This window comes from Vespula vulgaris, chromosome 3, assembly GCF_905475345.1.
Source record: "Vespula vulgaris chromosome 3, iyVesVulg1.1, whole genome shotgun sequence".
Taxonomy (NCBI): Eukaryota; Metazoa; Arthropoda; class Insecta; order Hymenoptera; family Vespidae; genus Vespula; species Vespula vulgaris.
The window spans coordinates 6444313-6457156 of NC_066588.1; the positions used below are offsets into that span (position 1 = coordinate 6444313).

The following is a 12844-nucleotide window of genomic DNA, read 5'->3' on the forward strand; positions in this document are numbered from 1 at the left end:
AATCAACATACATATAGTATCTTTATGTATACCCATATAACAAATTAGGAAGGACATATTAGGGATCTCATATAAATTCAGATTAATTACATCCACGATGTTATTATTAAATAAAAGTGGCGATATAAAGAATACTTAAAGTTGCAGAGTCCATCGTCAAATTTATAGGGACATAAAATCGAAAGATGAAAACAAAGGAAGCAAAAGGGAGGAAAAGAAAAGAAAAAAAAGAAAAAAGAAAAAAAAAAGAAAAAAGGGTTTGGATCTGACAGGTCTCGCAATGTCAGCTGAATTCCAATGGCCATGAGAATAGCTTCGATCTTACGTAAGATCGTAAGGAGTAAAACCTCCTACTCGACAAGGGATGAGAAAGAAACGGGGGATGAAACGAAGCATTTGAAAAAGAGAGAGGATGAAGGAAAGAGAAAGAGAGAAAGAGAGAAAGAGAGAAAAAGAGAGAGAGAGAGAGAGAGAATGTAAAGTGAACCTTGAATCTTATACGCGCGCGCGTAACGAGCATCACGAAAGAGGGAGAAGAGAAAAGAGAAGAAAATCCAAGGGGTGAATGTGACTACGAGGGTAGCCAGAAAGGGGCGGTTTTATGTGGGCCACCAGGTTCTACGTCCTCTACTTCGCCGGCGCGTGTAATGCTCAAAATGTTCAGAGGATCGAAAGAGAGAGAACGAGAGAGAGGGGGGGAAAGGGAGGGGGAGAGAGAGAGAGAGAGAGAGAGAGAGAAAGTGCTTGCTGTTTCTAGTAGTGATAGTATAGCTGGTGAAGATGGTGGTGGTGGTTGACGATAGCAGTACGAAGGCCATTGGCAAAGGGTGGATAACATTCCGGAACTATTGCGGAGATTAAACAGACCAGGGGAAGAGTGCCCTGAGAGGGGCTTCGTTTTATTTGTTTTCCGATAGTGAAAGTTCCTACGTTCTCTGTCCCACCCATTGCTACTATGTAGTAATACGTTCTATCGAAGCAAACGACTAACTCGTGTGAAAAATCTTGATTTCAGCTCTTTTTGTTCTGTTTCTTTCTTTTCTCTCTCTCTCTCTCTCTCTTTTTATCGTATTAGAAATAAATCAAGAATAAAATGGTCGATTTTCGAGTTCATTCATAAATCTAAGAAATAAATAAATGTATGTAGGAATACGAGAAACGTTTGGAACACGCTCGTTCATTCGTTCATTCGTTCATTCATTTATTCATTTATTCGAAGTCGCATATACAATCAGTTACGATTCGTCACGCAATGTATTGCAAGTTTGATAGAAGATTTATGATATCACCATGTAGAAGCTTATCTACTGTAAGTATACGCGAGCGTACATTCTCTCGTATATAGTTGAGAAGGATAGAGAAAAAAAAAGAGAGATAAAGAATATATCTTCCAATCTAGAGTCGTCCAATTTGCAGGATGGTACTTGCCTCGTAAAAGAAAGAAGATCATTTCGGACGAGCCAAGTGTCATCCGGATAGGAAGAAATGAGAAAATTACTCTTGAGGAAAGACCAAAGTGGGGTGGGGGGAAAGATGTTAAAAAAAGAAGGAGGAGGAAGAAGAAGAAGAATAAGAAAAAGAAAAAAGTGTATTGACCAATTCTCGTTGTTCCTTTGTAAATAAAAGCCAAGATTGAATTTTTATTCGCAGGCATGCATATGATCGTGCTATTGTTGGAAGAAAAGATACGCACTTACCTGGAAATTGTTGCGTCAGTATCAAGCGTGACACATTGTACATTCCAAACCTATTTCACAAAAGATTGTAAGAAAATAGAAATAAGTTGAAATTTCAAAAAGAGATAGAGAACTTCGAAAACGCATGTCCAATTAATTTACGTTAATTTACGATATTTTCGTAATCGTAACGAGCGAATGTCCTTTCGATTAGAAGAACTAATATCATGGCTCAGAGCACGAAGAATTCAAAGTGATGCAAGGCCCATCGAACGGGACAAGGTTATTGACCCTTGCATACCTCCTATGACGCAACACACCTCTACGAGAGTGGAATTTTGAAAGAACCGAATAAAATTTAAGCAAGACAAAATCGGAGATCTTCCGTTTGCCGAGAGTATTTTTAGAAATCGATCTTTTCTTTTAATAAACGAACTCGAACTCGAACTCGAACAAAATACTGTCTAATAAATGATTTAAAATTAACGTAATAACATTTCAATGATTACACCAATTTTAGAAACAGTTATCGATTTGATTTAATTTTACGTTTGTAACGAGAATGATATATCATGTTTTAACTTAATTAATTTAATTAAATGTTAAAGGATAATGTAATGGTTTAAGGATTAATAAGCAATTTCTTGGCATGACGTATTAAGGAACAGCGAATTGGTCAAAGATCGAAATCAAATCAGACAGAAACGAGCAATAAAAAAACAATTGCATTGTAAGTCATTGATCCTACCTTAAGATGTAATTCACACAGACAACGGAGAGCGGCTTATGTTGTTTAGAGCAGTGAATAAGTGTAGCTTGTGTAACTACCCAGGCGTACCCACCCTTCTTGCCCAAGAAACGATAGGCCACTGTTTCGCACTGTCCTTTGCTGAACACTGAAACAGTAACGAAGAAAGGATCAGCAATGATGAGATAGCCTGCGAGGACTATGAATGAGCGACAAGATGCGATCACTTTATATACGCGCTCGATACGCCCGTTCCGCGCATTCGTGGCTGATGAAATAGTGATGACATCCTTTCTAATTCCTAATTTTTTATAAATTTTTTTCTAATAATTTTTCTATTACTTTTGTGTTCATCTCTGATATCCTATCGATAATTTTTAACCTATAATAGAAAATATTATTTTCATATATTTTAAATCACGAAAATTGTAAGGAGTGAATATTCCCAAAATTGACTATGATGCTGAACAAATTATTTTTACTAATTTGTAATTATTTATAAAAATGTTCAATATCCCGCCTGAAGATAGGCATCACTCTTTACTTGGTCGATAATTATGATGATCACAAACGCCATCTATCAGTAAGAAATTTTTTTAAGCCCCTTCGGTAGGCAACATTTTTCTTGATGCAAGCACGTGAGAAAGTGTCGACTACCGTACTGATTGAAAACAATTTTACAATTATCGACAAAGTATCGAGTGATGACTATTTATAGATATGACATGCAATAGTCATAAAAGGATGTTCATAATTAATAGCAATCTTGTCTTAAGCCAAGCAATAACTAAATTTATCGGCAAACTTTATAATACTACCTAACATAATTTTTCAGATAATACGTAATAAATGTGTCCTTGGCATTCGAAAAAAGGAGCATACTCCCGAAAAAAATCGTTTTATCTCCTTCTTACAGAAGGGTAGGAGAACCTAAAACCTTCAAGCCTTTTAGGTAAAAGATAGATCATTTGAGATTAGTGCGGACCAACCCCTAACCACAAAAAGTTATACCAGAAATATCGATTTTCGCTTCGGAGTCAACAACCCTAAGTAAAAAGGATTTTCTGACCAAATGGAGATAACAATTCCTAAGTAACAAAAATCTACGTTCTTTTTAGTTTCAGATTATATCAATATATGAGATTTCGATAAAAACCAAAAGCCATTTGTTTGAAATACTCGATGGATTATTGTTCGAAAAAGTAAAATTAAGTATACTTCAAAGAATACCACTTACGAGATTTGAAGGATTTGTCGAGGGCCAAGTTATCGAGAGCATGATGGAATTCGAAAACTGATTGTCCCATCAATTCCTCGCTGTCCCAACCAAGGTATTCCGCTAATCTGTCCGAAGGAAACAAAAAGAAAAAAAAAAAAGAAGAAATCGAAGTTCGTTTAAATCCTATCGAAGATATTAAATCAATCTAAGAATAAGTATCTATAAAATCGACTTACTTTTCATCGGCGTAAGTGAATTTCATGCTGAGACTGTACTTTGATAAAAAAGTTTGACGTCCTAAAGGTATCTCGATATTACTAGGATGTGGTATAGGACACCCAACGAGAATCAAAGACGGTCCAGTTTCACGTTCGATCTCATCCTTATCCGAAGAGGCATCCTTTTCCTTCTCGACGTTTACAGAATTGGAATTGGAATCATGTATGTTGGTCAAACGACCAATACAATGGATTACCTGAAACATTAGATAGGTTGTTAAAAAAGATCTCCCTTTGAAATCTCTTGAGATTGGAAAAACTTTCCGTACCTTATAAGAGGCGCTCTTCAAATTGACTTTTCTTCCTTTGCTGGTTAAGGTGCACTTTAATCTAAGAAAAAAACTGCACGAGCGTTTGTCGTTATCTTCGATAGGCTTCGAAGAAAGACACTCGCGTAATTCATCGTGATCGCATGGGTGGCTGTATTCGTAAACGCTTTGTCCCATCATATCCATCTACGTAAGAAAGAAAGAGAATATAAGAAAGAGAGAAAGAAAGAAAGAAGAACATATATATATATATATATATAGAGAGAGAGAGAGAGAGAAAGAAAAATTTCATAAGGACACCGATTATACAAATACATACGCATATAAGATTCCGAATAATAAAGAAGCATGCTATTGAATCGAAAATCTATCGTTGACGTTATCGATAGGCATTTGCATGCATGGCGCGAGTCTATCGACCCGAACCAATAGAATATAAAATAAAATGACGACGATCGTCGTCCTCGATCTGCGTCGTACACGTGTACACAAATACACAAACACATACACACATACATTCGTACGTTTTATAAATGCAGAAGATATGTACTACAAACGAATACATATGCACGTAGTACCTGCGATACTCCGAGATATTCGCTAACATTTTCCGATAGATAAACCATATTTCCATCGTTCGACAATACCAGCATGAATCCATTCAAAGCTTCCGGAAACAATTCGTCCATTTTCACTGAAGTTTCTGTCTTTGTGATCGTACCAGGTACTGAAAATAAAATTAAAAAAAAAAAAATGTATATATATAAGAAATGATATATCGATCGGTATTCTTCCATCTTTTCTTTTTTCTTTTCTTTTTTCTTTTCTTTTTTTTAAACTAATCAAAGAACAGAGATACGTAAAAGAGTTATAAATAATTTGGATATAAGAGAAAGTTAACACGGAAGAAACTCACTGGAATCAACGACCGCTCGAACTTTGAGATAAGCTATGGCAAGTCTCATGACGCTGGCTTTATCTAGATGAGTCGCCTGGTCCTGAGACACCGGCAATGCAGCAGCAAGCTCAGTAAAAATGTCGGTCTCTCTGCTACGTCGACATCTTGCCGCGTCACGAGATCGTTCTTTCCTTTTCTCGTTGCTCCTATAAAAGGAAAAGAAACATGAATAAATTAATGAATCACTATGGTAACAGAGAATATTCCGATCAAATTTATCGAATGATGATTAAAAAGAAATAAGATAGGAAAATTATTTAAATAGATGTATCGATCGTCTAATTACTTGACAAGAGTATGAAGTTTTTTATTTGTTGATAACATTTCTTTACATTTTACAAATGGATGAAAAGTGCGAAACGTTCAACAGTAAATGTGTTAACGTTATCACTGTCGCAAAATGAACTTTGTACTATGTTTCTTCTTCTCTCTCTCTCTCTATCGATTCTTGTAACTAACACGATGAATCTTGTATGCTAACACAATCCAAACTGATCGAAAATAAAGGAAATTAGTCATAAAATAACTCGAAGTGTCAAGCGGGTAATACCCAATGCTTGGGCAGTACCGTTTTTAAATCCGTTTATTGGTAAAGTCTGCTAGTTTATTTGATAACCTATTCAAATCCTATGTAATAAAAATAAAAAGTTTCTATATACATGCAAAGTAAAATCGATATAATCTGTAGATGAATGAATATTATATGTATAGGATGTAATATTTCAAAGGTCTTACTTAAATATAAGTCGAAGAATCGCAAAAGAAAAGTTTTTATGTAGAGCCAATGGAAAAAAATTCAACCATTTTTCTATCCCTAAAACATCAATTCCATTTTTCTGAATCACACGGTATATCTTAGCCCTAACGTGCTGTAACTAACGGAATAAACTCATGTTCGTCCTTCTCTCTATCTTTCTCTCTCTCTCTCTCTCTCTCTCTCTCTCTCTCTCTCTCTCTTCCTCTCACCCTTCTTCCCTCTCTCTTTCTCTTTCTCGTTTGGAAAAAGATAAAAAAGAACATGGAAGAGAATGACGTAAATCTTCATGAAAACGAAGAATTCTCGCCACAACGTCCTGCTGTTATGTTGGTATCACGAGCTACGTATACGTACTTCCGTTAAGATACCTTTCTTTCGTCGTAAAACACGTTCGATGATGGTAAAAACCTGACGTTAACAAGATCAAGACGAAATACACACACACACACACACACACACACAGTATATAAAAAAAAAAAAATTATAAAGTAAGTTCCTAATCGATAATTTCCACTTACAAGTAATCCTCCATGACCCTTTCATCCTCCATAGAAACATAATTCCAAGGATCACTGTACTCCTTCCAAAAATAATCCTCATAGAGACAAGGTGGTAAAATATTGTTGGTATATACGTAAGAAAAATTCGTATCGTATAAAGGACAATGATCACTAACAGAACATTCCAACCATTTTTCTTCCGTACAGAATCCAAAAGGATTCCTATAGAATTCTTCTACGCGATGCTGTTCAAAGGGAATACAAGAAGAAGTATGAGAAACAGTTTCGATAGACGTTATGGTGTTCGGTGGAGCTTGAGTATCACTCATCGAATTCGGCTCGACGTATCTCGAGCATGATCGGCAAGAATCTTGTTGAAACGACGAAGAATTGTTGATACGGTTACCTCGAGAGGAACGCTGACTGGAAATTAATCGAGTGATACGAGTTGCTGGCTCTTGCGTTCCTACATTTTCCTGTTGAAAACACATTGCCAGGTCCTCGACATCAACGGGACCAGATTTGCAAGGTTTCGATAAGGAATTATCGATATTCGAGTATCTACATGGATCCTCGTTTATGGTGCATCGTTCGTCTTCGTTCATCATCGTTCTCATTTTCGTCTTTGTTACGAAAGTTTTAGTAGCAACAGAGTCAAGATTATAAGCCGATGACGACATCAACATCATCCTGTTATCATTTTCCCCGCCATCTTCCGTAAAATCGGCGTAACCCGATTTCCTACCAATCCAATCATGTTGCTCACCGATGTTCCTTGGTCCTATCGATCCATCGATTCCGTTATCGATACGCATCCACAGCGCCATATTCATTCTGATCGATTACGTTGGCGCACCTTGCACTTCGATTTTCACCGATCTCTCTCCGTCTCTTTTTTACTCTATATCGTACGTTACTTATCGTACAACATCCAAAAAATTCACTTTTTACTTATCTATTACAGCCGTGCGCGTATGTGTGTATCTGCGTTCGATAACTTCTTGATCTTCTTCTTTTTTTATTTTATTGTCCAATTAATCTGACTTTCCTCTTCAAATTTTCTCTTCTGTCTTCTTAACACTCGACTCACTTCGTCGTCCTTTCTCTTTCTTCCTTTTCTTCTTTTACCCAAGGAAAAAAAAGATGGAGAAATATAGCGAGATGCAAACGTATTCCCTTTTTTTCCTTTCCTTATCGCCGACCGGATCGACCGAATCGACCGATTTCACGAGACGAATTCCGTATCATGGCCGAGCTCGATCGTCGATGCGTGTTCCACCGTGTCTATCACCGCTTCTTTTTACCACGGACTCGGTGATTTTACGATCCACGACGACGATCGAAACGATACTAATCTCGACACGGTAGCATCGATACCCCTTGAAATGCCGTAAACTTTAAGAGATCGCTATCTACTCTCGATAACGAGATATTACCTATCATGGCTGCCTGCGTCACGAACTCTTCTTCTCTCTCTCTCTCTCTCCCTCTCTCTCTCTTCTTCTTTTTTCATTTTTCTATTTTACTTTTATATTATTCTTTTTACATTTAACACTTTCGAATAAAAATCGTTTTGTCGTTCGAGCAAGTCTTTTAAAAGAAACTTTCTAACTCTCTTTCTCTCTCTCTCTCTCTCTCTTTCTCTTTCTCTCTCTTTCTCTCTTTCTACAAGGGAAAAACCAAGACAAAGATCTTAAAATACATTTCGTGCCAATAATAGCAATAGAATCGTTTCGATTTCCAAGTCGACATGACACGCTTTCCTTTTCTACCGATCAGTGAATAAAACTTTCCTTCTTTGTGATAAGACAATGAAATATCTTTGACAAAGAGAAAATAAAAGAAAAAACATTGGGGTTTGCGGACAATGCTTATGTGGATCGATAACTGTACAAATAAATCAAACATCAAATTACCGCAGCAAGATCGCGAATTTTGATTATGCTTGGTATGAAAGATAACGATGGCTCATTCGTGGCAGACTACAAAAAAAAGAGATGATATCGTGAACAAAAATAAGTTCTACATTTCAGAATATTTTCCAAATTTTCCAATCACATCGTGTGTCGTTTTTCACACGTTTCGATTTTTTTATTAAATAAATTGATACAATAATAGGCATATTTCACACGGCAACCTATATGAAAATAATTAAATAAAAGATACACGATTGGACTAACTTCCTAAATATTATAACGACCTAAATAATCGATAAAAATGACTTCGTTCGTTATCTTTATTTTGTTATTAGATCGTTAAATATTCTTTCTCATATTTTTCATCATCAATAACAATGAGAACATTAGTATCTTATTACTCAAGACTTTGAAAACCATAATTAAGAAATACAACATTTCAGATTGAAATAATCATTTTCTATTATCAATATAATAAAAATTCATGCGGTTATATCAAAAATCATTCACGAATCACATGTACACGATTATACAGAGGAGGAGATTATTACATAAATCGTGTTTTTCAAATGATAGAAAGAGATAGTGATAGAGGCATAGAGAGAGAGAGAGAGAGAGAGAGAGAGAGAGAGAGAGAGAGAGAGATCGATTTCATACACGCGTTCATCCTATTATATATGTCATGAATTATCATGAATGATAAAATACGCTAAACTCCTTCATACATTGATACGACCGCTTCAATAGATATATGTAAAAAAATCAAACGAGTTTCCACGGTTCCCTTTTTACTCATTGCACATTTACTCATTGTGAATCAAGGTTGTCATATTGAGTATACTGGAATAAAAGCGCATAAGTGCGCGCGCGCTCGTGTTCATGCTCGTGTCTATGATAGTCTTGTGTTCAGCATCCAATGAATCGCTTAACCTTCGAATCACAACCGTAACGTAGTGCATTCAATCGAGATAACATGAAAAAGAAAAAGTTTTCCGCAAAGTAGCGGACGTGCCTCGATGCGAGTGAACGATCAATCTGGTGCAAACATGCTAGTTGGAAGGTTAAGAGGGACCTTCCATATATATATATAAAGAGAGAGAGAGAGAGAGAGGGAGAGAGAGAGAGAGAGAGAGAGAGAGAGAACGTACGATTATATACCCATTCAATACTGGAAAAGATTGTTACTCATGCTTATATCAAAACACATTAAAAACTCATTTTCAGTTGTATCTATCTATCTTGATCGACTGGTTTTTCTACGCTATTTGAACTCCGCTATATTATTTACATAAATGAGCCTTCGTAAAAGAAAAGGAAGAAGAAGAAGAAACAAAGAAAAAAGAAATTATTTTCTGTTTCGTTTATTCCATTACGAAGATTGAGCTTCTTCTAGATGAATTCGATTTTTAGATGGGTTTTATCATAAGTAAAAAAAAAAAAAAATCTTCTCTTCTTATCTCCATGGTTCGTTGATGATATTTTTGGTCTCGAAAATATCGCGAAAAGAAATTCTATGGTCGTATGAGTAACCTGTTTATACCGTATCATACGTAGAATATGGGATATGGAATTGTAATTATATGTATTTATGTATGTAAAGAGACTTTTCGGTGGAGAAAAAAGAAATGAAAATATTGAACGAGCGAGCGCATCTCAAATTGTACGACGTTTTATATCGTCGAATATCTACATAACTAAAAACAAGAAAGAAAGGTAGACAAATATTAAATATCAACGTATATGAAACAATCGTAGAATTTCATTAAAATTTTTCAGATAATTTTCTAATCTTAACAAAATTATTATTATCACTATTATTAAATATTATAGAAGAGAAGTGGACGATAAATCTAAACAGGATCAAAAATTCTTAAATGATTTTAAAAATGATTCATTCTTCTCTCAGCTTGTAGTTAGGTTTGTAAATTTATAATCTGAAAAAGATATTAACCTGAACAGTCTCTAAAAGGAGTAATAGATTGTTAAAAGTATTTCGAAATTTTTTACTTGCCCTTATCTATATGTACGATCTTTATTTTTAATTTAACAAAAAAATAAAACATCTGTTTTTAACAGAATCACTTGAATGGAACGATGCATATGATATAATAACTACAATACTTCAATAGTTGAAATATAAAAAATCTCAATCGTGTGAAAATAATGTCAATAACTGCACATAATAATTGCAGGTCATGTTAGATGAACATTATTTGCTGGATATGAGGAAAAACTAATCGATTGATTCAATACAAACGAGTGATTAATAACGGTGCTACGATTTGGAAAAGAAAGTCTAAAAGCTATGTATTATACGTTGGTAACATTAACACGTCCCACAGAGAAACGTCCGAATTTGACCCGAGGCGGTGAGAGTTCCCTCCTCAATTCGACTATGACGTATATAGGGTGGGCCAATAAATATTAGTCAATGTACTAAAAACTCCAAAGTAATTTGAGACTATGAAAAATTTGTCTCGTAAAAATTGTTCACAATCTCGTAATTTCGTAGTCTAATTATTTTCAACAAATTTTTTTTTTTTTTTCCTTTTTTTTTTTCATTCCTTTTTTTTGCGAAGAGAAAACTACAACGAACTACAACGAAAACTATGACATTAATATGACATACAACAAAACCTATGACATTAATAATACCTCCGTTTATAAAAAAAAAAAAATTCTCCTTGTTGTACTAAATCATACAGACAAGTAATTATTCTGTAATATATATTTCATAAACGTTTCAAACACTCCGAATATACCTGATTACAATTAATAGTTATTAGACCACCCTCTATACTCCCTAATCTAAAGGAATAAAGCGTACGTCGTTGTGTATGTACAATACATACCTACGTATCATACATACATCACATGAGTGCTCGAATCGTCGTAATAACTCAAAAGCAACAGACAGACGGCACTTTATCAAAAGCATTCGCTGGTATTGCTCTTCTTACTAGACTCCTCCATGCTTCTCATTCGCCACACGTAACTCTTCTTTCCAACGAAAACGTTTGCCCAAATATATTTTATTCTGTACCCTCTTTCTTCTTTCTTTTTCTCTCTTTTTCTCCCTTTCTCTCTTTCTCTCTCTCTCTCTCTCTCTCTCTCTCTCTCTCTCTCTCTCTCTCTCTCTCTCTCTCTCTCTCTATCTCTCTCACTCAGACATATTTTTACATATTATTTATATTTTATAACTCACAATTTTGATGTACGGAAAGGAGTGCTCGTTGAAAAAGATCACTATAATTTTCGGAGAAACAAAAGGACGCGTATCGTGTGCCAATTTTATTTCAAAATACACATATGAACCTAAGATTATTATTTATTTTTTATTCATGATATATCTCGTCGAGACTAAGAAAAGATATGGTAAAGCGATTGCAAATCATTTTTTTTTCTTTTTTAATAATTTTACGAACGAAATTTTTATGACTGGTTTTAACCGAATGATATTGTATGTTTATATATATATATGTGTATGTATATATATATGTATGTATATATACATATATATTCATCTTTCGTTTTTTTCAAATCCAAAATTTTTTTTTTGAACAGCTCGTTGTCTTAGAACGAGACGTACATTGATAAATGTTCGCCAATTTACAACGACAATATCGTACGTAAGTAGGAAATTACGTAATCGAGCAAAAAAGCGAAGATCCAACCGAGATCAAAGTGCTCGTTAAGACAAAAGAGGGAGTGAGAGAAATAGATAGATAGATAAATGGATGGATAGATAGATAGATAAATATATGTATATATATATATATATAGAGAGAGAGAGAGAGAAAGAGAGAGAGAGAGAGAGAAACAGAGAGAGAGAAAGAGAGAGAAAGATCATCGAACGCGAAATAATTTGGCATTACGGCCGGGTGTTCAGAACTATTTCGAGGTGGAGGCGAGCAAATATTTGCATTACAAACAATTCAAGATATACGGAACTACCGATCTCTATTCGGTTGTTGATGCTAGCTCTAAGAAGAAAGTTTTCATCCAAATTTCCAACCATTCGATCTACCTGAATAGATCTTTATATTATAGACCTAACGGTGCAGGAGACAGAACATGAAATATATTTTCGAAAATCATCGTCGAACAATCTTAAACATCTCAGTATTTTTCTTTTGGTATATATTCACGCGTGTATGTATGTGTTAGGTAGACGTAAGAAAGAGAAAGAGAAAGAGAAAAAGAGAGAGAGAGAGAGAGAGAGAGAGAAATAGGAAGACCGTTAAAACCCAGAAAGCAGACCTGTTATCTATCTTTTTCTATTTCGTTACTCTGTTTCTCTCTCATTTTGTTTCTTTCTTTTTTTCTCTTTCTCTCATTCTCTCTCTCTCTCTCTCTCTCTCTCTCTCTCTCTCTCTCTCTCTCTGTTTCAGTCTCTCTTTCCCCCTCTTTAATTTTACCAACCATTACTCTGATCTTTGACGCAAATTAATATCTCTAGATGTCTTATAAAAAACATTACTAACTTCTCGGGAAATTCCTCCAATTCTTAGAATCCGTTCGAG

The 12844-nt window shown here is 35.0% G+C and overlaps 1 protein-coding gene across 2 annotated transcripts in view; it reads right to left on the reverse strand.

Moving 5' to 3' along the window:
• Positions 1 to 12844, reverse strand: part of LOC127062824 (endothelial PAS domain-containing protein 1) — a 38207-nt gene that overhangs the window by 20217 nt on the left and 5146 nt on the right. The window contains exons 1-7 of one of the 2 annotated variants that reach the window (XM_050991648.1): positions 6424 to 7756; positions 5107 to 5294; positions 4769 to 4917; positions 4191 to 4376; positions 3880 to 4118; positions 3662 to 3768; positions 2425 to 2572 (exon numbers count right to left, since the gene is read on the reverse strand). In XM_050991648.1, coding sequence (XP_050847605.1) covers positions 2425 to 2572; positions 3662 to 3768; positions 3880 to 4118; positions 4191 to 4376; positions 4769 to 4917; positions 5107 to 5294; positions 6424 to 7238 — 1832 coding nt within the window. In that variant the 5' untranslated portion in view covers positions 7239 to 7756. Of the gene's footprint in view, positions 1 to 2424; positions 2573 to 3661; positions 3769 to 3879; positions 4119 to 4190; positions 4377 to 4768; positions 4918 to 5106; positions 5295 to 6423; positions 7757 to 12844 lie in introns of those variants that run through there. The other variant, XM_050991649.1, reaches the window with a different exon arrangement.